At 41.3% G+C, this 27,387-nt stretch overlaps 2 protein-coding genes across 5 annotated transcripts; one reads left to right on the top strand and one right to left on the bottom strand.

Annotated features, from left to right (window-relative positions):
- Positions 1 to 1,948: 1,948 nt before the first annotated feature.
- On the top strand, positions 1,949 to 7,877 carry LOC100822923 (phosphatidylinositol 4-phosphate 5-kinase 4). Of its 2 annotated transcripts, XM_024455962.1 has the most exons (9): positions 1,949 to 2,926; positions 3,082 to 3,171; positions 5,134 to 5,298; positions 5,405 to 5,570; positions 5,658 to 5,774; positions 5,888 to 6,081; positions 6,160 to 6,263; positions 6,344 to 6,425; positions 7,020 to 7,877. In XM_024455962.1, the coding sequence occupies exons 2-9, from the start codon at positions 3,113 to 3,115 to the stop codon at positions 7,315 to 7,317; spliced, it is 1,185 nt and encodes a 394-aa protein (XP_024311730.1). In that variant the 5' UTR covers positions 1,949 to 2,926; positions 3,082 to 3,112; the 3' UTR covers positions 7,318 to 7,877. The 2 variants fall into 2 exon arrangements, with proteins under 2 accessions (XP_024311730.1, XP_010228608.1); XM_010230306.3 differs by lacking the exons at positions 1,949 to 2,926; positions 3,082 to 3,171 and adding an exon at positions 3,853 to 4,174.
- A 1,346-nt stretch (positions 7,878 to 9,223) lies between these two features.
- Positions 9,224 to 22,908, bottom strand: LOC100835450 (rho GTPase-activating protein 7). 3 transcript variants are annotated; one of them, XM_010230304.3, is made up of 22 exons: positions 22,435 to 22,908; positions 21,123 to 21,159; positions 19,796 to 19,872; positions 18,993 to 19,063; positions 18,824 to 18,902; positions 18,091 to 18,235; positions 17,885 to 18,004; positions 17,693 to 17,770; positions 17,503 to 17,558; positions 17,328 to 17,397; positions 16,260 to 16,347; positions 15,696 to 15,939; positions 15,169 to 15,396; positions 13,904 to 14,224; positions 13,699 to 13,748; positions 12,413 to 12,473; positions 12,251 to 12,334; positions 11,435 to 11,548; positions 11,192 to 11,361; positions 10,775 to 10,841; positions 9,830 to 10,021; positions 9,224 to 9,746 (listed from the first exon to the last, which is right to left on the bottom strand). In XM_010230304.3, the coding sequence occupies exons 1-22, from the start codon at positions 22,522 to 22,524 to the stop codon at positions 9,558 to 9,560; spliced, it is 2,631 nt and encodes an 876-aa protein (XP_010228606.1). In that variant the 5' UTR covers positions 22,525 to 22,908; the 3' UTR covers positions 9,224 to 9,557. The 3 variants fall into 3 exon arrangements, with proteins under 3 accessions (XP_010228606.1, XP_003557825.1, XP_024311708.1); XM_003557777.4 differs by having other exon boundaries at positions 9,830 to 10,018; XM_024455940.1 differs by lacking the exon at positions 22,435 to 22,908 and adding an exon at positions 21,898 to 21,915 and having other exon boundaries at positions 21,123 to 21,171.
- Between the last annotated feature and the right edge of the window lie 4,479 nt (positions 22,909 to 27,387).

Genomic DNA, 27,387 nt, shown 5'->3' with positions numbered 1-27,387 from the left:
TACGGATCAACAAACTTCATGTCCGCATGGCAACACTCCACCCGAAATTTCTAAGCCAGCTTAAAGAAAATAAACTTCAACTTCATGGAGCTGACTAGGGAGCGGCGTTCCCCACGAACGCTTAACGTACGGCGGCTGTCCTGCGCTGCCGCTGGCTTCCCTACGTCCGCCCGATCGCACGAGCCCGTTTCCGCGCACGCCCATACAGCACCAACACGGCAGCCTGGCCCCAGTAGCATGACGTTGGAGTTTTCACACACGGGTGGCTGTGCCTCCGGTCACCTCGTTTTAATCCTTTTCTAGATATTTTTACAGCAAAAATTTTGGATAAAATTTTGATCGATCTACAACGTGAAAATTCCGAAAATTCATTAACGCACGACAGTGTTCCTATAAAGCAGTCTCACTTTCACATATATCAACTTTGGATAAGACAACATGGAAATTTAGGACCAATAATGTGGTCACTATGGGTAAAACACATCTCAATTGACCGGTGGTAAAAATAAGATGACAAGTAGCATTAAATAATCTGATCGCTAGGTATAAAATGTGGCAATTGAACGATAGTAAGTCAACGTGGCAACTGGGATCAAATAATGTGGTCGCTTGAGGTAAAAAGTATGGCGGTCGATTGGTGTTAAAACAACATGGCATGTAGGATCGAATAATCTGGTCACTGGGTGTAAAAAAATATGGCAATTGACCAACAATAAGACAACATGGCAACTAGTATAAAAAAATGTGGTCACCTAAGGGTAAAAATTATGACAATTAACTGGTGTTAAAACAACATGGCAATTATGGTCAAATAATATAGTCACTAAGCGTAAAGAAAATGGCGATTGACCGATAGTACGATAACATGGCAAATAGTTAGGATCAAATAATGTGACTACTTGCCAGTTAACCAAGACTACTTGTCGGATTATCCACGCATAGTTACCAGGTCAACTGTGCCTACTTGTCCGTGTAACCATGACTATAGGTCAGATTATTCACACATACTTGCCAGGTTAACTATACTGTCAATTTCTAAAGGCCAATTTGTATGATAAGTGTGCAAACTTGCTGGATTATCTACACTTACTTGCTAGATTATTCACATGTATTTGCCAGGTTAATTGTGTCTACTTGCCAAACTATGCACACATACTTGTCAGCTTAGTTGTGCCTAGTTGTACGTTAAGTGTGCATACTAGTCGATTTCTAAACGCCCACTTGCCGGGTTATTCATGACTAGCTAGTTGCGATTATCCATACGCAGTTGCCAGGTTAACCATGCACACTTGCCGGATTAGCCATACCTACTTGCCAGATTATTCACACGTACTTTCCAGCTTAATTATGCCTACTTGCCGGACTACGCACACCTACTTGCCAGATTAATTGTGCCTACTAGTCGATTTCTAAACGCCCACTTGCCGGGTTATTCATGACTACTTGTTAGATTATCCATAACTAGCTAGTTGTCAGGTTAATTGTGCACGCTTGCCGGATTATCTAGACCTAATTGCCAGATTATTCACACGTACTTGTCAGGTTAATTGTGTCTACTTGCCGGACTAAGCACACCTATTTGCTAGGTTAATTGGGCACACTTGCCGAATTATCTAGACCTACTTGCCAGATTATTTACACGTACTTGCCAGGTTAATTGTGTCTACTTGCCGGACTACGCCCACCTACTTGCCAGGTTAATTGTGCCTACTTCTATATTAAGTGTGCGTACTAGTCGATTTCTAAACATCCAATTGCCCGGTTATTCATGACTACTTGTCAAATTATCCAATGCATAATTGCCAGGTTAACATTGCATATTCGCCAGATTATTCACATGTAGTTGCCAGATAAATTGTCGCTGCCTGCCAGATTATCGATGCCTAGTAGCTGGATTATTTACACGTGATTGCTAGATTACGATGCCTGTTTGCCCGGATTAGGTAAACCCAGTCTCCGTCTCGGAGAGCATAATAAGCATGGACGCCATCCACGGGTTTATCACGGACAAAAGCTAAAATTGGCACTGCAATCTAGTGTGGCAAACTCCGGCAACCCCTCTTCTTCTCGGAGCTACCGCCGCCATCGTACTCATCCCTGAGCCACCTAGCGGGGATTTCGACAGCCAGAACAAGAAGGCCCGGTATATGAATACCATGACCTGCTCCGCCACCACTGCTGTGTCGATCGATAAATCAAGGAAAACGATTGATGGCATGCTGCATCCTTCCATCAATGGATGGAACATAAGCAATCCTCTATTCCGAAATGCAGAGAAGACACGCAACGGTGGCAACAACAGCGAGGGCCGCACCGCCATCTCGCTCTCGCACCAGCCTCCACCAACTGCCGCCTCCTACACCATCGCCGGCGGCGGCAACAAGAACCGGCCCACTCAACGAAACAGCAACAACTCAAGAAGTTTCCGCGTCAAGATCAGGAGTTCAACAACCGCCGCACCTACTCCTTCAACTCCTTGAGTTCTTGGACCATCATCGCGCAGCCCCTGCAGACTCGGAGACGAATCGGTAGAGCCCATCGGCGCACGACGGAGCTGTGGCAGCGGTTGCTTTGTCGCTGCCGTCGGCGCCTTGTTCGGGATGGGGCCGCGGCCGCGCCCTGCTCCTCCTCTGCCGCAGCAGCGCCTTGCTCATCCGCCGCTGCTGCCGCGGTGCTGCTCCTCCGCCGCGCGCTCTGCCGTTGCTCCGCCACGGCCGCTCCCAACTCCTCCTCCTCCGCTGCCGCACGCTTGCTCCAATCGGGAGGAGAAGTGGACAACCAGAGGGAGAGGGATCCATCGGACTGCATCGGAGAAGACCAAGAGATAAGAGAGAGAGAACGGGGGAGAGGGGATCGGCCGATGGGAGAAAGCCAAAGGGGGATCGGGAGTTTTGTTGATCCAACGGACCAGAGAGGACGTCGTACGGTAAGACCAAGTGGGGCACGTGCCCCACTTAGAATTATCGTTTATTCTTTTGTACTAGTGTTATCTGGTTGTACTTTTTGGTAATGCTCGTGCCGGTCACGAAGACACCGCATGTCACCGCCGCCTTCCTATTCAAATGGTCTTATTAATTTCAGGTTACTGCAAAAGACCTCAACAGGAAAACACATGGCAGCAATCTTTAGGAGGGATTTTTATGAGGACATGAGATCGTCTCCCATCATGCGGTATTGCGGTATCTCTCCGTCTGGAATGTTAGCATACACATAGCGTACATAGTTGCCGCAAACTAATGCAATAAAATACATATAAAAACATCGATTAAATATGAATTTTTTATTTATGAAACATCCTAGTCAAGTGTGACGCAGGATGTGTCGTGCTAAACATTGACGTCTTTCCTTTTGTTCCAACTCTCTAATGACGATTGCTACCGCAGCCCGTTCTTTTTTTCCAATGGTCTAGCTATCATTATCTTGGTAAAAGGTAAGTTCATGTTCTTTTGCTCCATTAACCTCTCATTCTACTTTTGATTTAGCTTTAGAAATTTTGAAGTTAATATTCAAAAATCAAAATGCATGAAAAAAATCAATTTCCGGAAGCCCATTACTCCAATATCAGGCAGCCATATGCATGGAAAAGAAAATCAAAATGCATGCTTTATGTGCATTTTAATGCGTGTTGGGGGAAAGATACATACGCGGAAGGAGAAAGGCAAGAAGAAGAAGAAGGTTCCCTCAAAAAAAAAAAAGAAGGTGACGTGCGTCGTTGGTGATACGGCACGTGGTGGAGACGAACCCGGGAGAGCACAGCTGGGCTCGTAGGGCATCGAACGTACGGGCGCGCGAGCTCGGCGTCCAGGCCGAGCAAAACTTCCGGGTGGGAGGAGAGAGAGAAACTTTGAAAAGATCCGAGATTGCGGGGGGTGGGGAGCTCCACTGGATGGGGGCACCACGTGCGGCATTGTGGAGGAGGAGGCGGAGGAGGGGACGAGGCGCAGCCGGAGGTGACGGTGCGAGCTGGTCGGCGGCGTGGGCGGAAGAGGACGAGGAGGGGCGCCACGACGGTGAGGGTGGAGGACGCCGGCGAGGGCAGGGGCCTGCCGCCGCCGTCGCCGGCGACGGGGCCGCACGCCGGCGGCAGGCCGCGCGGGCCGCGGCGGCAGGGCGAGACCATCGCCAAGGGTCACAAGAACTATGAGCTTATGCTCAATCTCCAACTGGGCATCAGGTACCCGCACCTGCCCTGGTTTCTCCATCTCCGTGCTTGTTGATTTCTTACCTCTCCATCCAGCATTGACGAAAAATGTGTGAACATTTGCTTATTGGTGCATTTCTTCTCAATATAATGACATTGAAATACAGAGAAATCTGCATTTCGTTAGGGTGGTCAGATGTTTATGATCGGCAATCAGATCATCCCATCCTGGTCACACGGTTATCTAAAAGTTCTTAACATGTTTAATGATGAATGCCCAATGATTTGATTCCCTCCTTCTGTTGTGAATATTAGATTCAAAATTTGTTTGCGGAAGCATGAAACTAGCTTATTTGTTTTCTTTCAAAGGGAGAGGCAGGATTTTCATTAAGAACGAAAGAAAGAACAACGTATAAAATTACTGCTCCTCCTAGAACGCTCACTAACTCAAAGTATGGTAATTATATTCTTGTAATGGTTGAAACATGAACTGATTATGCCTAACTGGAATTTGATGGCTTAGAAATAGGATTTGTGTGATCTTCCTCTGCCATTCCTTTCAAATGGCACGACTGATTATGCCTTGTAGACATTTTGACCAAAAATCAAAGCATGGCCGTTGATGGAAATTTAGATTCTCACGGGCTCGCAGCTTCTGGCATAGCTTGATGGTTTTCAGTCAGACAACTTACGTGTGGAAATCTGTGCTATATGGCAGTTCATTCTCAACTAAGGGTAGTGGATTATAATGGTACAAGGGATCCATCCTTCTGTTGTGGATGTTTCAACAACAATAGAGCATCTGCTAGATGGTTGTCATTATCCCGTACTCCTGACTGAACTCAGTCATATAGGCAACTATTGTTCGGCAAAACATACCTTTTCAATTGCACATTTTTTTCTTTAAGTGGTATCTTTTCATATTAGAATGCCATATCTTTCGAAATTGAAAGTAATCTTTTCATGTGCTAATAATCTTGAACGGCCAATAGACATGCAGTAGGAAAGCAAGGCCCTATTACGCTTGATCTGAAGTCATCAGCTTTTGACCCAAAGGAAAAAGTATGGACACGGTTCCCTCCAGAGGGCTCAAAATACACCCCTCCACACAGTTCTTGTGATTTCAAATGGAAAGATTACTGCCCGCAAGTGTTCCGGTTGGTCATCACTCCAATGTCTAATATATGTGTTATTCCTTCATTATGGTTTATCTATGCTCATCGACAGTTCACATGCGGCAATTTGTCATGAACTGAATCACAGGACATTACGCAAGTTGTTCAAGGTTGATGCAGCAGACTATATGTTATCTCTTTGTGGAGATCAGGCTCTCCGGGAGCTCTCATCCCCTGGTAAGAGTGGAAGCTTCTTTTATCTCACAAGCAATGATCAGTACATGATAAAGACGATGAAGAAAGCTGAAGTAAAGGTTTGTGGTTATCTCTGTCCAAATGCTTTCTGAACTTTAAATGCAACCAACAGTTTATACAGAATGTATGGGCCACTTATTATGTAGATATTTCTGAAGATGCTTCGAGCTTACTACAATCATGTCCGGGCGTTCGAGAACACTCTAGTCACCAAATTTTTTGGTCTGCATTGTGTCAAGTTAGCCGGAGCTAACCAAAAGAAGGTCAGGGCTTACAAGATATTTGGTTTTCATGCTACTGCTAGTCTGCTACTTATAAATATTCTTACCAAGCTTATATAAATGTCTGATTGTCTGTTTGCTATACTATTATCCAGGTTCGTTTTGTCATAATGGGAAACCTGTTCTGTTCTGACCACTTTATTCATAGGCGATTTGATCTGAAAGGCTCATCCCTTGGGCGTACGACTGATAAGCCACAGACAGAAATCGATGAATACACCATTTTGAAAGACCTAGATCTTAACTTCATATTTCGATTGCAGAAACATTGGTACCAAGAGTTCCAAAGGTGAGTGAGGCTGGTGCAATGAGAAATCACCACATTATACTCCCCATGTTAATGCAGAAATTAAATGTGTTGAAGCAGACAAGTCGACAAGGACTGCGATTTTCTCGAGCAGGAAAACATTATGGATTACAGTCTCTTGGTGGGTGTACATTTTAGAGACAAAAGAGTTATAATGACTGAAGGTTGGTTGTAGAAAGTTAAAAAAAAAATTAACTACTTATGACATGGTTGTTCTATACCTTACAAGTTTCATTGGTTAAAGGTTCCTTTGATAGTGATAGCAGCAGAGGATCATCACCCCACTTATCGCCTCATCTTTCTAGAGGAGATACTGATCCAAACAGGTGAGATAAGATACTTGCTTAAAGTCCCATTGATTTTTCGTTTGGTCCAAATACTTGTCCGGCATGCACGTGCTAATATAATATTTGTATCTTATTGAGATGGCTCATGCTTCCATGATGTTCGCCTTGGTCTGAATTTATTGTTCCATTAACTCCATGCATTCAACATTCATAGGACAATTCTAGATGTGCTGTAGCCTTTGGTTTGCCTGTGCCTCTTATTTTAATAATCTGTCTGCCTTGTGTGTCCCATAGACCCCATGGGGACTAGAAGTTACATGGAGGCCATATTTGTTTAAAACATGTGGAGTATCATTTGTGCATTATCTTCATATTTGCTGACTCGGCTGGATCTGACTCTATATGAGCTTGGTAGCCCCCTAAAAATAGATGTGCTTGACAGCATAAGAACAGGTATTAGGTAGCACTGTAACCACCCGTATGAAAGATTCACCTAAAAAACACTCATACTAAAGATGGATATATGTAATTCCACTTTACCCTCATTTTCCTTATATATTCTATCTTGTATAAATGGCTACCTTCCTAGCCATGATTTCTAAGTTCTAATATTATGATTCTTTCGGTGGACAGATTGTGCAAGATAAAGCTTGGGTCGAACATGCCAACAAGAGCCGAACTTACGATACGGAAGAGTGAGTTGGAAGCGCAGCTTATTGGAGAGCCTACTGGGGAGTTCTACGATGTTATATTGTATTTTGGGATTATAGACATACTTCAAGATTATGATATCAGCAAAAAGCTTGAGCACGCCTACAAGTCTTTCCAGTATGACCCAACATCTATTTCAGCAGTAGATCCAAAACAGTATTCCAGGCGCTTTAAAGATTTTGTATACAAAGCGTTCCAAGAAGACAAGGCAGACACCTGAAAGCACATTGAGACTCGAGAGCTACGGGACCTCTGACATTGGATTTTCTGTGTTGAACTGTCGAAACATCATGCTGCTCTCATTGCAGCAGGGTTTGATGCCTCTACTTGTACTGTTGTACATCACCAGTCACCAAACTCCACCAGATGCGGAACACCTTCAGAATCAGGATGATCATACCCCTGCATGCAGATTCCACGGAATTCAGCTGGCTCTCATGTAGAAATAAGGCTCCATTTGAGACAGCGGTGCATTTCAATAATCAGGTCGAACGGTCCTTCCTCTTTTGTTTATAAAATGGACACATCTGCCTTTCTACAGCGACTTTTTCAGCCAGTGTAGCATAGCACGACAATGCCGAGCTATGCCTAAATAGCTATATACATGCATATAGAATTCACTAATGGTAGTGTAGATGCTGACTTGAAGATCCTTTTCTCCTGTGCACGCTATCGGCACACCTGAAGATTGAACTTGCAGAGATATTTTGTAATCACAAGTTCAGAGATGTAAATGTTTTACCTGAGTTAACATGCCACCCTTCTATGTTGCTCCCTGAAGTTTTCTTATGGGTTCTTGGGGGTGTTCTCTTTGCATCTGAATTCTGACATCAAGAGGGAGATATTATATACATCGAAAACTGCATAATGATGCAAATATTGGTCCATATGAATTGCTGTGTCAAGAGCAAGATACAGTGTCTAAAACTCTGAATTACTTATGAACACTGGGAGGATTCAGGCACTGAGCCATATTTACACGTTTCATCATCCAACACATTTCTATTCTTAGGCAGACCTGAGCTTAACCTTACCACCACCTCCATTCGGGACGCTGGATTCCCCTTGCTATACCTACCTTGCTGCGAGGGGTACGGTTTCTCAAGCTATTTATGAGATTCTTTTTCTTTTTTTTTGAAAAGGGACTCGATGCACACAACTTTTATATTATTGAAGAAACAATACCCTTCAGAGCTCGGTTAATACAACTCAAAAAGACAAAAAACTAGGGAAAACACGTTCCTCCTAGTAAAATCTCTCCGGTGTCACCTCAGAACACTAAAAGATACCTTGGAGAAGCTTCGACGGACCTTCAATCATCTGTCTTATCTTCATCGTCATCCTTCACAGGAGTAGCATTGGTAGCAACAACCAACAACTGTCATGACACCGGTTGCCGCGCATTGCCAACAGTGGCTCCACCAGTTTTTAGTACCTCTGCACAGCCTTCAACTTGCTACTGGACATTGGCCTAGGTGGCTCCACTACCACTAGCTCCACCGCCATAGCCTCATGCACCTCTTCTGGTGAGGCCGCCGATCCAGCCCCAACCATGACCACCACCACAGCCACGAACAAAATGCCAAAAGGGCAATGTCGCTCCCTCCTTGGAAGGCAACCACTCCCATGCCATGAACACCATGGCCATCACCAAACCCATGGGCATCCAGGCTCCAAATCCTACCGGATCCAACCTTCGTCGCTCCCGCGCCGATAACACCCTCCCCACCACCAAAAACACGGGCATCCAGATCCAACATTTATCGCACAACGATGGGCGTCCAGTCTGCAGACTGCATCCCACCTTGATCCCACGTGAAAGAGGATCATAAGAAACCAAGTATGCACTACAATCCAATCTTCTACTGTCCCTATTCCTGTGATTCAGAATCAGATAAACCCTGAGGCTGTATGAGTTTTGTGGTCCGGTTGAGTTTTTTATAAGCCCAACTCGGCTCCAATGCCTAACACAGAACAAAGAGGCGCTCTCCTCGTCAACGGCCTGCCCGCTAGCAGTCTAGCAGGGTATCAGAACAGTTCGCGGCAGTGATGCGAAGAACACAGAATCATGATATATGTTTCATTAAAAGAAAATCAGGGCAAAGCTGCTGAAATTACAAGCAAGCTGGGTACTAATTTGACCATGTACTCCATGCCTACAAATAACACAGCGATACAATTACAAAGAGCAAAACTGTCAATTCTATATGAGCAACCACACAAAAATACATATATATACTGCCACATCTCTGGAAAACTTGTTTAATTGGCACCCCTTTCGCATTACATATAGGAGGCTACAACATCACACAGCCACCTCGTGCAACAACAAAACCGTAAGCCCATATTAGAGAGGGGGGGGAAAGGAAAAGAAGAATTTACATGACCCGCCAATAGTTCCTACAAATGATGAAAGCCGGGGAAGAAGAATCTCTACCAAGGATATACAATAAACATATCCTACCTTGGACTGTTCCAAGGAGAAGGTGGCTTGTATGGAAAACCCTGAGAAGCAGACCCATGTCCTAAATCGAGACTATGGAGTTGTTCCATCAGTTGTGACCTCCGCTCTTTGAAGAAATCTAGCCTAGTTGTAAGTTCCACCAAAGTGGAGGATGCCACCATTGGCTGCCTCCCATATTCAACAGCCTGTCATACAGATACAACAAATATGGATTTCCTTACTATTTATGGTATATTTAACAATAATAGAGTGTTGTGATTTCCCTGACCTCGGCTAACTTAGGGACATTGACTGCCACAGAAGTGCTCTCTGATGACATGCGTGTTGATGCCTCCATGCCTCTTGAATCACTTGAAGACGCATCCAAGGAAAGCTTGCGGGTCATCGGCCTTGATGAACCATAAGGTAGCACATGCTGCTTGATGTTCCTCCATTGTGATGCATCCATTGAGCTCTCCTGCTAAAGAATACGGTATCAGTCAATGTAGTGTGAGCTTTATCAGGGAAACTCAAAACAGCTTAAATCTTAATCATGTAAAATAGGGTTATTTGAGAGCAACAAGTCAAGACAAGGTAATAGATAATGGGGGGATAAATCAAGTAACGAAAACAGACCGATTACAAAAACAGACAAGGTAATAGATAACAGGAGTCAGCTAAAAGCACAAGGCACACGTAAAGTGAAGCATAGTAGCTGCCTCCAGACCACATGGTTACCAGCCAGAGTTAGCACCCGCTAAATTTTCGTTGAATGGGCAAAGTACCCACCACTTTAACCACCCACCAGTTGTTGTAACCCTCCTTCAGACTAACAATTGGCCAACTGCTACAACCATACTGTAGACTTGTAGGAGTTAAGTTCATAAAACAAAATAAAAAACATGCAAAAAACTTCAATCAGTCAGCGCGCAAATTTTGTCTAGAAATTAATATAGAAATCTTAACACCATCAAAACTGATAAACCTGAATAACTCTACTGCAAAAGCAAGACAAGGTCCCCAGATTTATTTATTTCTTTGTTATCGGTCCCCTAAATAACCACCAACAGCACTATTATCCATTTTTCAAAACAAAAATTAATAATTTATCTATAGAACACTATAGCAGTGCATTGAATCATGCATGTAGGTAAGGCAAGTTCTTGAAACTGGAACTTAAACTGGTTTCAGCACGTTCAGAACAGAAGTGTATAGGGAGAAATTCTTAACAAACCTCATTTCTCTGCTTCTCTTGATTGCAAAAGGCAAGATTCATGTCAAATCCTGGTTGAACAAAGTTTCTGGCACCAATAAAATAGTGTTACAATATGAAGTACTTAAACAAGGAGAGCAGAATGTATCCAATCGGATGTCTAGAAGATTAGAACTATTGAAATAATGCCTAGCGTCTAGAAGACTAGAACTATTGAAAAATCAAATCCTTGTTAAAACTGGTTTTAAAAAAAGAAACCATATTAAAACCAGCTGCAGCACAATTTGGCGCTAACTAAAAAATATTTCATCAAATAGAACTATTAATAAGCCCCCACCAAATTTCAAATCACGCAAGATCAAAGGTGCCAATACCAGCAACATTATCAATGGTGACCAAAAAGAAAGAAAGAAAAGATAATAAAACTAATATTCTTACTGCTGTGGAAAATGGCCTGGAATACGATGAAAACGATCATTTGCATCTAATGATGGACCATATTGGTGTTGGCGCTGTTGATTGAGTTGGAGGTGAAGTTCAGCAACCTTCTGTTTTAACCTTGCAACATCAGCTTCAGCAAGAGCAATCTCCTCAAGCTCAGCCCTTGTCTTGAGAAAAACAAGAAGGAAAATAAGACTCCATAAAATAAGTCCAGCAAGTAGAGAAATTGCTGAAGGGTACCTTCGAGTCCATAGCACGTGGACTTGAAAACTGTCCAGAAGACATGCTCAACCCGACCTCCAACGCAGATCTGAGATCTCTCTCAGCTTGTAGCTGCTCTTGCAACCTGGACACCTAGAGATGTAAATAGTTGGAAAAACTATCGTCAGAATAATTCAACCACCATTTAGGTATTAGAACCTGCTCAACTGCTTGAAAACAATTTAAGGGGAAAACAACTTTGGCCCTAAACTTTTGGACTATGCTTACGCTTCCCATTTTACACCCTAAATTTTGTACAGGGCTAACGGCACTGTCTTAGTTTTGTTCCATGATTTTAGGGGTGCTTCCAATTCAATCAAACCTATCTATCATCTGAGTAACTGAAAGGCAAGGTTCGCCTCTAAGATAATGTGTCTGTACAGCGTAGTTCCGAATCCCGGAGGAAAAGCTGGTTGCCAAAAATCCTGGCTAGGAGCCTAGCACTTGTTTTTCTAAAATCAGAGGCCCATGAGATGTTTTCATGCAATTTTAAGGAATATATGCGCATTGATGATGACCTACTATGTAGAAAACACGACAACTTCAACAACACAAAAATCTAACTAAAAGCTTTAGAGCAAAAACATGGGATATCAGATTTTTTAAACACTATTTGATGTGGAACTCTTCATGGAGGAGACCTGCTCATTGTCCTGAGGACCAAAGTAGCAATCTAGAAAGATATAAACTGAACCCTATTGAGGTTGACAGACAAAAATGGCGGTCTTTCCCTAAATTAGAAAATAATGACATGATTAAGGAGCAAAATTAATATGGCAAGGAAATGCAGCATACATCCTGTTCCAGGGCCAAACGGCGTTCATGTAGTGCTTGCTTTCTTCTTTCCAAACTCGCCTGTAATATTGCATTACCCCGAGCCTGGGAAATACTTTCGATTAGCTTACTTAAAGCAATAAATAAAAATGAGTCAATATGTGTGAAATTTCTTCCCCCTACCTCTTTCGCAATTCTGTTCTGCAGATCATTCTTTGCAATTTCAAGCCTTTGAATCGCAAGCCTGGAAGATTTACCATAAAAAAATTAAATCAACATTGACCTTTGGTTTTTTACTTTTGTGCATCCAAGAAGAGAACAGCAAGCTCCGAAACAAGTATGCATGTTCAGAAATTACCCAGGTATTAGTGTCAAAATAATCAGCAAGCTAACAAGAGTTTAAGAAAGCTCAAAAAAAAACAAGAGTTTAAGAAATGATACACACCATATACATTTGCAATGTTCATTTTTAAGTAATGACTAATGAGTTTTCAAGGCAGCAATATTATTAGCTAAGAAGAAACTAGTTTCAGGAATGGGGCCCCCATTTGAGACTCAAAATTTGAAATATAGTACTCCCTCCGTTCCATAATTCTTGTCTCAAATTTGACCAAAAATGGATGTATCTATTCCTAAAATGTGTCTAGATACATGTTATATTTCGACAAGAATTATGGAACGGAGGGAGTATATTTCATCTACATTTCCACTTCAGAAATATTTTCCTAACTATTTTATATCCACTGTTTGCATAACTATTCACAAAAAACTGACAGCTGAACATTTTTGGCCCAAATTCTGCAAATGCCCGAATTTTTTTCCTGCAGATTTATTTTATCCAAGACTCCTATCCTGACCACATCATCAGGGCCGGGCCGGCAAAATCTGTGGCCCTGTGCGAAACTTTAAAATGGGCCCTATCTCACAAAAGAAACGCAAATGTGAAGATGGTTCATAATTCAAACACGTAGTCTTAAAGTTATTTCAGTTCAACATTTAGATCTTTGAATCATGTGTACATACAACCGAATTACCTCCGTCGCGGTGAATATAAAATAAAATGCATCCCTCGAAAAAAAAATTGCAGAAGCAAGAAACGCAGTGAAATGAAATCTCTACGTGTTGCAATTGCACATTTGACAAAAACAAAAGTGGTGATTGGTTGCATGCTGTAAAACAAGAGTACTACTCGATCCCTAGATAATTTAGGCCCTCCAGTTTCTCAAAAAAAAATAAAGAATTAGGCCCTCCAGAATTTGGGTCCCTGTGCGGCCGCACCGGCCGCACTCCCGTTCGCCCGGCCCTGCACATCATCTACACTTCTGTGGCCACATATCACAGAGGTGAAGAGTGGCATTGTTTATATTGTATATTTGGAGTTGTCAAACAGAAGCCTAACAGGCAAATCAAGACCCAATGAAGCAGTATTGTCAACAGATAAGATTTGTGCAAAGCGGAAAAGAGCATACTCTTCTTCACCAGATGAGTCAACTGATTCTGAATGCAGGTTCTTTCTTGCCTGCATAAATGATACATATAAATCACAATGCTCAATGATGGTATGCAGGGGACCATATATCAATGGGCGAGAAAAGTTGGCACAGCAACATATTATTCCTACTCAGATACTCCGTGAAAAGCAGGAAGTAAAATATAACAAGATTTATTGCTTACATTATTCCGGCCCCAAAAGTTACTGCGTTTCACATGTGGGTGTGATCCATTAGTTTTGTTTGAGTGTCTGTCTGCAGAATATTCAGAACTATGGCTAGGTAAAGAAATTCCAGGGTCCAAAGCAGAAAGGATCTCTCCCATAGACAATGGAGTCTCATGACCGGATGTTGGGTTAGAATGATTCTTATCACTTGGCAATATTTCCATATTTGCTGAACCATTTTCAGTAGAATGAATTTTTGGACCTTTGCTTAAATCTGCCTTTTCTTCCAATGCCTTGTCATCAACAGAGTGTTCAGCATCTGAATCATCAGCATGAGCCTGTTGTTCAGTCAAGAGAAGTACAATAAGAACCAAAGCAAAGACATAATGGCAATTATGACATTAGTAAATAAGCACTGGCATTACAAATTGCTGCTCAACATAGGAAAAAATTGAGAGGGAACCATACAAATGACTAGCAAAAAAACCATGAAGTAAATTGAAAACAATAATACATATATCAAACAGCAAGATATTGACAAATTTAGGCTTTCAAAATGTGCTATCCTCTGGGCATGTCGATGTCTTACACTCGTGCTATTACCATCACTGTCACATGGTAATTAATGGATCGATATCTCATGTTCTCTCCATTACAGTAAATGGAACATGAAAATTACCAATGAAATATCGGACCGGCATAATTGAATTGCATGCCTACTAGGTACTGCTGTGTATAACAAAAAGAACCAGTTATGCACCCAAGGTAATAGTATTTCTATTGATCAGCCCATTTTGGTCAGCTTGACCCAGGCTGGCCATACTTTTCTGGCAACAAATTTATCACCACAATTGGTTGCTAATTTAAAATGATTTAGCAGGTAAGATATGTGAAAAATCGTTTTTTCTGGATTTGGTTCGGGCCTCTGCCATCATGTTTGCCTCATACCAGGCTGGGCTGGACTGAAGATGACCAGACCAGGCCCAAAGTCGAGTGTTTCACCAGGTTTTAATTTAACCGGCAGGAGTCATTATAGACCACCATATACCATCAACTTTTGTCCTCTAGCTGAATTATTTACATTGAACATTCACAGTTTGGAGACACAAAAATGCCACTGAGTCACCAGAAAACCCACCAAAAACTCATAGATTTTGAAACCGGAACTGCTATTTTTTTGTTCCACTGGGATTGATCCTAAAATCAAAACAGGCAATAATCACAGTATAACACTCGCATAAGTACAAATTATAAAATTAAGAAGCAGGGTGCATATCAAAACCTTGTAATCATAGAGATCGCTCCCAGCATATCCACTGCTCTCACTCAACTTTCCACTAAGTATACGCTCTGCACCGTTGTCATCATCCATTTCTTGCTCTACATCATTTTCTGCATCATGAAATCCATTACCTTTGACATCCATATTTACATCATCTGTTGATGCTTCACTGCCACTATCTTCAATTTGAGACTCGGGTGACGGGGAAGATCTGACAAGGTGTTCATCCTGTAAAAGTATTAGATTTGAATAATCAATAGTACACGTGCAACAAAATGAAACAGAAAATCAAAGAGAAGATTGAATGCAAAAGAGGCAAAGTGTTCCACTGGCTGCCTCACATAACGTCATTGCCATAGTGCATGTAGAAATAACTCATGTGTACAGCACCGAAAGTAACGTTTCAATATAAACTGATCAGACCAAACGATTATATGCAGGAAAGTAGCGCTTAAAATAACTGTCCAGAAAAAAAGCAAGGCACCTAAATATTTGCAGGGAGAAACTCTCGACATAAAGAATCTTACATCAAATATACTCTCATATTGCTCTAAGAGAGTTGCGACAATGCCTTGAGCGCTGTTAGCAGCATTTGCAGCAGCAAGAAGCTGAGCAGAATCATCACCATCCATATCAAATACCTCATCCATCTCACATTCCCCAGCCAAAAGTGGGCGCAACAAGAGAGGGGCCATACAGGCAGCAACAGCTGATGCGGTCATCCGGTTCTCAGCAGTATGTGAAGCAACAGTGTACATCATTTTCAAAATTCTGCAAAAAGAATCCCCATCAGGAAAGATTTTTCTTCTTTGCAATGGCAAGTGTTTTTAGTTAATTGATCGGACATCAAACAGCATATGCTGATAAAGATCAGTGAGATATTGTTAGTCTAAATTGAAGAGTCGAACAAAAAGTAAAATAACGAATAAAAACTGTACGGTTAGAAGGCAAGGTAAAAATGTAAAATAGTTCACATTAGTAGTTTTTATTCATGTGCAGATATCATTTGCAACTTAATGACAACATGCTCACGTTGATTGGAGATAGCAGAATTTCAATATTAAAATTTATGAGGAGAATGTGAGGCTAACCTCTGTAACAGACGCCGATTAGGCTCAGGAAATGTCTCAGATATAGCTGACCGCATAGCATTTATCCGAACTTCCTTAGTCTCCAACCCTATGAAAACAAAATAGAATACATCAACCACTGACCAGTAAAAAAGCACCTAACTGTTTTCATTTGCAAAGGTTTGCAAAATAATAATATTTAATGATAAATCTATGTATCAAGTATCAACTATTTATTCAAACTTCAGCTGTATACACATAATCAGAGGGCACACAGGGGGACATGATGCTAGTATAAACAGATTTAGGCCGTACATGGGAAGATGCTAGGTACCAGAACCAGATAGAAGCCTGCAATATTTTGGAGAAAAATAACTATGTCTAGGTTATCGTTGCTGGTACTGTTCACTTGAGCATTACCCTCAGCAACCATCATTGTTATGAATTGACTAGTCTGCTATGTTTAGTTATATCCTTCATTACTCAAGAGATAAGATCTTCTCTATTTGGTGTCATCCTTACTAGTTGGAAATATTAAATTAAGATGTTAGGACCGGCTCTATATGAGGCATGCATATCATCACTTTCCAGTTTCCATGAAGCAAGAAACAAAAATTTCTGGTCTCTCCTCCCTTCACCAATAGGCCTCAGAGCCTCTCTACCACACCAATGAAAAGCAAATGTCAGCGAATAGATGGAGGCAAGAACAGAGACTCTACTGTTGGTCCTCGGAGACATAACTCAGTGTGACCATACCAATTGTATGATTCAACTAATCACAAGGAACTCTCCCCGCTTCCTCGTTATCCATAGGCTTTCCAAAATGGAATGAGACAGAACCAAAATTGGAAGTAAGCATGTGACTGGTGCCTGCATGGGATTTAATTTCTTATCCTATGCAATTTTCACTACTCGTAAAAATTAAATCTTCACGTAATTTCTATATCACGTGGAACAACAAATATACATGGGAGTGACGTATGTATATTGTATTCTACATACTTTGCATGCACTGTTTCAAGATGTCAGATACACCTTGCACAAAACGGAGCAAGAACACTTATAGAATAAAGTGCAGAGAAGGCTTACGGAAAGCTTCCAATAATGCTGTACAGCAAGAAGCAGGCACTGGCGAGGATGGTAGCTCGCGAAGAACATGCTGCAGAGATGTTTCAATGATTGCAGTTAGTAAAAGGAGGAATAATCCATGCTTTATGGGGCACCAAAATTATCTTAACTAAAATGCCTGAACTGAGTAAGATACCTTCACACAATCACCGACAATGTGTGCATCCTCACCTGGTGCAAACTCAGTTCTTCCTGGTTTGGGATAAAAACAGTTAAAGAATTTAAAGTACACACATGTTGAGCACACAAGGGCACCAACACAACAGAGCTGCAAATACCACCGGTGTACTTGTACTATTAAAAATAAATTATAAAATTACATAAACCTTGTTCATATTCCTGTAACCTCCTATCAACCTCCTCCACATCTGCAGCCTGACGTAAAATTCCTTCCACTTTTATTCCTGCAAGAAAAGATTTATGTAACCAATTAAATGGATTGTTATAAAGCTGACTTAAATAGCAAGAGCTAGTTTCCAAGTTTGAAAGGTTCTAGTTAACATTGATTTTGCACCCACCATGTTTTTCAAGAAAGCGCAGAGCTTTTTCTAGAAAAGAAGGGCTGCCATCAATATCCTCAAGTGCAAGCAGAATTGGCCTGCCAACAACTAATGACTTGATTGGCCTCTTCTCTCTCCCTGCAAACAATTGGGGAAGGTATGATTGAACGGCAACGAGGGTTCTAAGGATCTAAAGAAAAATGTAACAGCACAATGTAACCAACAATTTGGAGTAGCTCCTTCATATGTATCAGCAGTGTCATTGCGAAATATCCCATTATGTCCCATCACAAGAGCTGCATTTGGAGCCTGTGCAAGAGCTTCTTCTAGTGCTGTTTTCCACTCAAATAAATCCTCAGAAGTTTCTGCCTGTATTAAACAAAAGTATGATTTCAAAAGATAGAAAAGATTATGGAGATGTAATTTCCTTTAATATTTTAAACTCTCGTATTTTCTTACAAGAGTAATTATGAAAAAGTCCGCTTTACAACCTCCAACTCTTGGCAAGTTCACTTTACAACTTCAACTCCTATATCGTTTAGTTTAACTACGGAAACCATTCAGTTTACAACCTCCGGCTCTTGAAACGACCATCTTTATCTCTTCCATCTCTCACTTCCGTCCCGTGACTTCTCTTTCTCAGCTCTCTTAGATTGGACAGAATGAGAGATGGAAGAGAGAAGAGAGTGAGAAATGATGACGTTGATAAGTTGTACCAGCTGTCCGTCATGTGGCATCCGAGTCAGCACAAAACCACCCAAGACAAGATCAAGGTTGTAAACTGAATGGATTTCATAGTTAAAGGTTAAAAATAAAAGAAACAGTATATGAGTTGAAGGTTGTAAAATGAACTTTATCAAGAGTTGAAGGTTGTAAAGTGAACTTTATCAAGAGTTGCAGGTTGTAAAGTGGACGTGTTCGGATAATTATTAAGTTGGGAAGATAAAAATAACATACCTTAAGGGTGAAAGCACGACCGTCACGACCATCTGGAAAAAGGACAGTCAACAATTTTTTGTCTTCTCTGACTACCACACTGCACATGAGAAATACATTAATACAGTAGTATTGCTGCACAGCATCCCTAAAAAGGAATAAAATAAAATGAAGAGAATGAAACAGATACCTCCCAGAATTGTTTAAATCAATCCCACCCAGAGTAACATTCACTTCACCACTTCTCTGGGGTAAGGTATTCTGCAACACCCGCATAAGGAATTTGTCAAGTCAGAAAAAAGTGTGCTTGTACGAGGCATAGATTCAACTACTGAGATACAGAGCACAGAAATAGCCATAAAAAAGCTCACTGAAATTCCCTATTTGGTATGCCACTATGCAAGAATAAGTTGCTTGACACAGCTAAGAACCATGCATTACTATTCACTGGTGATTGGATTTGTCATGCAACATGCACAACTAGAGTTTCAGTATGCATGCACAAGATGCAACAAAGACTAAAACCAAATAAAACTATCAAATTAACTGTGGACAGGAAGGAGGCGATGGAGAGGAAATGTATCCAAGATTCCAAGTAGCAGGAGTTTTTGGCTGTGTTTGGCATTGCGGTGGATTCTCGTAATCCTGCTTGGCCCACCCGCTTCTGCCTATTTTGTTGTTTGGCTAACCAACTTTTTCCTGATTTTGTGTATATTTTTTCACAGTGGATTATAAATAGGTTCAGCATGGCACAGTTCAGCAACCACAAACATGGAGGATCATGTCTACTACCTAGCAATTTCAAGAGCTAATGGCATTTATACTACTTCATAATACATCACAGTTGAGCAGTTGCGCTTTGGAGATAAATGTTCAAACATTGGTCATTGGAATAAATATAGTTATTTCAGGCACTAAGATATAAAAGTTCAACCTGGCTAAGTGTTGAATTTCCCAAAAGAAAACTTATAAGGATAGAATAGAGATACTAACAGGGTCACTCTTGAAGAAAACTAATGATGTTCGTGTGAGGATGAACCAGCGCTTTTTCCATGATTTCCATCCAAGTCCTGAAAAGTACATAGGCAAGAATCACGGTCATGATAAAAATAAAACAAAAGTGGTACCATCAGTAAAAACTGCAAAGAGTACCATAACCAGCCAGGCGAGACTGAACCAAAAAAACCATGGTGGGTATGGAATGAATTTATTTGGGCGGATCATGATCCAGATAGCCAAAGAGACATATACTCGTATGTTAGCCGATTTGGTGCCCGAGTTGCATGTACAAAAGGCAATCTAACAAACTTGTGTGTGACATGGAACTCTATACATGACTACATATTTCTGTTCCACACAGTTCGTGACAACGACAAGAGACATAAAAACATTTTTATTAATCAAGACTAGCTAAGTGCCCCGTGCGTCGCTGCGGTCTTCACAAATTATTTATGTCCAAAACATACTACTTAGACTGCGGCAGAATTATGGGTCTGACCCAAGCCCATCAGCAACATTTGGCCTACCGCATGGAAATTAATGGGACCAATGTTCTAATGGGTTGCTAGCTGCCTAGCTTGTATCTTGGGCCAGGCCCATTGGTATAGAGTTGTGGATGAACGGACGAAAGGACAGCAACTGTAAATAAATAGGTAGTATAGATATAGATATCGCGAGAGTGACACCATTTTCTTGATATAACCATGATGCTCCCTTCCCTTTTCAAATGCTTGTAACACATGTATCTTTGTATCATCAAGATAATTCTTTATTTTCTAAAGTTCGCATGTGATATGTTATCGACAGAAAAGTACTTCAAATTCGATTGTCCTACTTCGGGGACTACGAAACATACTGGTATTCCCACTTAGCTACAGAATCTGAGCAACTGATTAACAAAAATAGAAGAGTTGGTATTACAAAATGCTATTGTGTCTCTGCACAGTAATGGCTCCGATCGTCAAAAGCAAAAAAAAATGTATGCCAGTGTTGTCCCTTCAAGGCTTGACATGACAGCACTAGATCAAATGGAAACATTTTATCTACTTAATTTTGAACATCTGCATCACATAAACTGGGTGAAAGAGCATATATATATATATATATATATATATATATATATATATATATATATATATATATATATATATATATATAGATATATAGTTCTGCATAAGCTAGAAGAAGCCAAGACAAAACACGTCCAGTAGAATTAAGAATTGTGAGTAAGAATATTGAAAATGAACTCAAATATTGTGGGTATAAATATATTCATCAAGGTATATATATATAGAGAGAGAGAGAGAAAGATAGAGAGTACCTTTGGACGAGATGAAGAGATGTCCACTCTTGAAAACCTGGTTAGCATGCTATGATAACATCAGAAAATGTAGATGGACAGCATACAGTAAAAGTGAACTAAAAACTGCAATATATAGTTTCTAATCAAGCACTTGTATAGACCAACATCCAGAATTCATAGCATGATCAGGGAAAACATGACATGGAATAAACATGAATATGTGATGCGCCATCACATTTTCTACAATAAATTATTTTTGTTTCAATTCTAGTGCTAGACAAAAAGCATAATCTCCATTCTAAATGTATTGGATGTAAACAGATTACTTATAAACAACTGTGTTGGTTTGCAAACTGAGAGCGAACCTCGCATATGAATGCGGCATCTTTTGGTTACTCGGATTATGTTCAACTTCCCAATATTGACAGAGTGAATCAGCTGCTATCCAGACTAGCACTAGGATACTTTCTTCGTTTTGCTTTAATAAGAGTCAATAGTAACTGAGGCTTTTTAAGTTTAAATGATGTGATTGCTGCATGCATATTTAGTGCAATAAATGTTATAGGCGGCAGCAGTATCGCACAAACACCTAATGGCACCTCCATGGTACCCACATGTTTTGCAACCTAAAACTCATAGAATCAAGTAGAATTCATACATCTTGTACTTTGAAAACTGAAATCATAAATGTAATTGTATGTATCAGCCTCCTATATCTCTCTCCTCATGGTGTCCCTTGTTACAACCATGGTACTCCTTCCTTCCTTGACAATCCACCTTACTGTATGCTTACCATTTCTGCTGCACTCTACTGTAGCGCAAAATTTCCGTGCCCTCAAACCGTTTCTTCACTATGCACCAATTCAACCAACATCAAAATCCCGCTAAAACGATGTAAATCCATGTCCTACACATGATCCCTGCTACGCCCCAATGGTAGGCTCGCCTCCTTGAAATCCAAATCTAAGCTGCATTCCCATAATCGCCAGTATCATCATCCACTCGGGAAGTCGAGCTCCTGGGACTGGGAGAACAAAAACTGCACAAACTCTCCCCAGTGCCTCCAATGCACTCCGACCAAAGTGCAAGGCAACCTATTAACAGCAGTGGAGCAGCCGGTCGTGCAAGTGCAAGCAAAGACAGCTCCAGAGCAGTGTATGGACGCAGCCTAGACCCTTGGAATTCTGGAGCCACTAGGTACACGGAACCGAGATACAACTCATCAGCATCGGATGCCAAATCCCAAACCCAGACAATCCACTACCCCCCACCGCGCACGCAACGAAGCAACCCAAAGCCACGAAACGGTAAGCACGCGACGACGACGCACCGTGTTGCCGCTTGCCGCCGCCGCTGCCGCGGCGCCGCCACGCTGGACGTAGCGGTCGAACGCCGCCCCCGGCGCCGGCGCGGACGACATCCTCGCTTCCTCCTTGCCGCCGCCTCAGATCGGCCGCATCCGAACACCGGCCCCCTTGCTTACAGCAGGAGGCGCGGCATTGGATCCAGACACCGATCTGGCCCGGGTGGAGGAAGGTTAGTGGTAGGCCAGGAATGGGAGGGTGGTGGTGGTGGCGGCGGTTAGGGTTTGGGTTTTGGCGGTGGTTGCTCGCTCGCTCGCTCCGCTTTGGGGAGGGAGGAGGTGGAGACGGCAAGCCAGGGAGGAGGCTACCGGGCTACGGGGAGGAAAGCGACGCGGGTGGCGCTGTCCCCGTCTCTTGCAGGAGCTAGCTGCGGCTGTGCCGGGCTGGCTGGCTGGCTTGCTCTGCTTTGGAGCGTTCCTGGCGTTGGTACGCTTTGGCTAATGGCTTGGAGTGGGGGGAGCTTTGCTCTCTAAGGCATCTAAGGGCATCTCCAATAGGAGGTACTAAGCATGTACTAGGTCTACGTGGCGGAGAGATGAAGAGAAAAAGTTAGTACTAGTTACTTGCAGAAGTAACAGCTTGTGCACGGGTACCAAGAATGAAAATAGAATGACATGTGGGTCCATTAGAAAAAAGAAGAGAATAAACAAAAGAAAGATGAAAGAGATGAAAATTAGTAACGGCTTGCCATTGAAGATGCCCTAAGGGCATGTACAATGGTTGATAAGACTATCTTATCTTAGGCATTCCATGTCAATTAGAAAAGACAACAAAAATGTTGTACAATGGGTTATCTCTTAATCTTTTATCTTAGAATTAATGTTTAGATGAATAAAATTAACTAAATAAATGTTAAGAAAAGGTGAAATCTAGTACAATGATAAATTTGTCTTATCTTTGCCTTATCATTCTTGTGAAGAGATCATCTCTTAATTAAGAGAAGACTTGTGAATTTTCTTCATTCCTCTCTATTCCACATCAGATTTTATCCTACGTGGCATCGCTAAGAGAAGGCTGACGTCACCCAATGTACATGTCGTAGGCTTTCCCCACCCCCTCCCCGCCCCGGCCCCGCGGAGGTTGCCTGTATTTAGACAGTACGCTACGGTAGCCAATAAAGCCAGTAGGTGATGTGTTGTTGATTTGGGGTTAGCAATCTATTGTCTTGTCTCCGCGTTTCAGCTCTTTTCCAATCAGATTTTGGCCCTTCTTTCGTTCCTCGAAGCTATATACACTGCCGGTAGTGCAAGCAACGGTTTTGCTGGTCACGTCAAACTCTTGCACGTCTGGCTTACATAAAAAAGTGCCACCAAAAACAACACCTTGATGGCCTCAAGCTTTCTCCAGCTTGTTTTTTCTTAGTATCTATTTTTCAGTCGCATAAGAAATAATTATTTTTCAGTCAACAATCGTAGCCAAAGATTTTTTTATCCATCCGACCTACATTAATCTTACATTAATCTCAATGATTGAATTAAAAGGTTATTATTATCGACAAGTAATAATTTCTCAATTTCACAAAAGTTGGCGTATTTTGTTTCGTTAAGACAAGGCTTTGACCAATGAAAATTCTATTGATATGTGTTTTTTCATACATGAAATTTATTCTTCTTTAAAAGTTCTTGCTAATGATCATGGTTTCGTATCATATAACTTACGTATTAATAGAGTAATTTTTGGTCAAAGACTTGTCTTAACAAAACAAAATACGTCAACCTTTGTGAAATGGAGGGTGTAGTTATTTCTCAGTCGCATAAGAAATAGCAAAACTGTCGTTTTTTTCTTCCTAGCTACACAGCTGCGGGCCATGGCCATGGGGATTGGAGAGCCCTAGATATCGGCCACTGGAGCGTTAGGTCGGATCACCAAACCCACGACGTCGTGTTCGATGTTCGTCTCGAATCATGGTTGGATCACATTGGAGTTCTGCCATCTTTTGTGACCCGTTGCAAGCTTACACGTTGAACATTACTGGAACATACTTTTGCTCCGGCGCAAGCTTTTGACTGTTTGTTGTCATCATGTGATTTTTGCGTTTGGCGGATGATTCTGGAAAAAAGACCGTCGATCGATCAAGAGACACCCTCATGCAAGGCAGACTATCAATCCATGGCTTTGTCCTTTATCGTTGTATTTGCCGAGGAGAAAAGACCAAGATCACAAAATAACGAAGTATCACCAACACTTCCGAGCCAAGGCACCAAATCGTCATCCACGGGATAAGTTGTTGATCCATGATAGCAAAATAACAATTGGTATAATTTTGTCAATCACACAATGTAATATATAATTTTTTTTCAATTGTTACCCAATCCTAAAAATCACAAGATGTAAAGACTAAGAAATAAAATCTTCCAAAATTTCTACGGACTTCCTCATATCAAAGAGTCAAGTGTTGTTTCGTTTCAGACAATAAAATGTAATGCTTCTGCGAGCCTGTGTGTGTCCGTTGATCCGCGTGCTGTTACCGGTCCAGATGGTTAATGGAATCATCTTTCATGTAAATAAAAGAAGCCTATTGCCAAGAGGCGAGAGCATGGAGAAAAGGACATTTGCACAAAAGCAAGGGAAAAAGTTAGATGGCATAATTATCATGTGAGCCCTCACCGTCTGAACTTATGCAGAGCAGAACCCTGAAATAGAATAGTTCTTTGTTCCCACAGGAGAGGGATAAAAGGGTTTGCTTTTGCTGCGACAGAGCATGGTTACTAATTAACAAATATATAATCACTAACAATGATAACAAATCATTACGGTCAGATGACCAATCACCAAACTGGATCTAAACCCTTCTTCACTATTTTCATCCATCTTGAGAGATGGGTCTACGTTTTCTTTTTCTTGAGAGTGAATTCCACTTTTTAGCCTCTTTGAGCGGTAAGAAAGTTTGTACTCCCTCCGGTCGGAATTACTTGTCGAAGTATTACATGTATCTAGATATTTTTTAAACATAGATACATCCACATTTGGACAAATTTGAGACAACTAATATGAGTCGGAGGGAATAACACATTTTGCTTGACTTGGAAAAAACAATCTTCTTTTTACCTCGTTTAAGAAAATTTTAACAGTTGTATCCCCTTTTAAGATTATCTGACCATTCTGACATAATGCCCCCACATGTAAGGCCTATGTGGTGCCTTCGCATTGGAGGTATAGCTGTTGAATACGTTTTCGATCAGGGTTTAAAATTTCGACAACCCTAGGTCACCAAAATTTAGGAAAAGTCCCAAATCATTTCGGAACTATCTCAACCAAATTTCATATTATACAGATGTGGCCAAACTTAAATGTCAGATTTAAATTTTGTTTGAACCTATTTTGAAATTTTGAGGTAGAAACTTTTGTACCCTCCAGAATTACACTTGCACGTCTTGTTGGCTGAGCCACACGAGCTCTTCTGACTGAACTGAGTGGCCACATAGACCTAACACGTGGGACCACTCTGTCAGTGTTAGGATTCGAACAAAATTGAATCCTAGAATTTAAGTTCGTCATTCATCTAAATTGAATGGATTTCAATCGAGATAATACTAAAATGTTTTCTGAAATTTTGGTGACCTTCGAAATTTTTGGGACGCCAAAATTTTAAACCATTGCTGGAAGCGTATTCAGAAGACACGACTCCGATTGGGAGGGTCCACATAGACCCAATACGTGAGGCCACTCTATCATGATGACTGAAAATCTTAAAATAGGTAAAACCATGTCAAAAGTTTCTTGAATATGGTAAAACGTTATTTTTTTTGCTAAATGGGATAAAGTATGTTACAAACTTTCTTAGAGGGGTAAAGGTGGAATTCCTTCTTACCTTGAGCAGCACATATACTTGGAAGTAAATTTTGCTTAGAGGTAGATTCAACCTATTGAACAAGGGAGCAGCGCATCACGTGCCGCAATGCTCATGGGCTCAAGTCCTGATGCCAATCTCAACCTATTCAGGGAAGCAGCCGCATCAGCTGTTGCAGATGGGAGATCACATCAGCGGTTTTAACCATTTTCCATGACACGGTAATGCCGTAACTGAGGGAAAACTCCCCTTGGAGGCAACTTATTGGCTGCTAATCAATTACTCGTCACGAGATTTGCCCCTGCGCCAAGGACAGAAACGTTAAAATCCTAGTATACAACTAATACTGCATACAAGCCTCTCATTCTGGTAAGAAAAAAGAGAGAGAGATTCAAAATGGTAGGCCCAGCAAAAGCATGCCATGAATGAGTGGCCGCGTGAAAAATGTTTGCTTGTCTCTGGTCCATGAAACTTTGGAGCTGTGTGTAGCTTGGGACAAGCAAAGCGATAGTACTCATTTTATTTTCATGTCGTGTTTCATCACATGTGAATGACTTTACCTTTTTTATTATGTGGGAAAACTGCAATTTTACTGTTACATTACATGATTGGATATTTGGATTGTGCAAAACATGCTTCGGGAGGTTTATATGAATCCCCAACAAACCATTGCATCGAATTTGCAAGGCACTAGAACGACTCAAGGATTGTGCTATGTATGGGAGTATCAGTGGACCACAAGTAGCATGTTAATTAATTAAGGCCCATGAAAATAGGAGATAAATAAACAATGTAAATATCAAAAGCAGACGCAGTCAGTGGGTTGCAGCAAGGGCAATTCATTAATAAATGATTTTCACGTGATTCTTACCTATTTTCTCAGAATGGTTTCCACGGGGTATTTTCGTCGGAACTGTTTGCTTTTTTCATTGCCGAGTTTTTTTACATATTTTCCAAATAAATGTGAGTTCGAACTTAAAATTTGTGGTGTTTGAAGGAAAAAAAAAAATACACTACGTATGTATACTCATTTCGTCTCCTCCAACCTTAAATGCTCTCTCTTTGCCGCTCTCTTATTATTTATTTTTACTTTTTTGCAAAATTCTGGCTCCGTTCCTGAAACCTACTC

The sequence above is a fragment of the Brachypodium distachyon genome, chromosome 1, assembly GCF_000005505.3.
Source record: "Brachypodium distachyon strain Bd21 chromosome 1, Brachypodium_distachyon_v3.0, whole genome shotgun sequence".
Classification (NCBI taxonomy): Eukaryota; Viridiplantae; Streptophyta; class Magnoliopsida; order Poales; family Poaceae; genus Brachypodium; species Brachypodium distachyon.
This window is presented reverse-complemented; position numbering and strand designations above follow the sequence as displayed.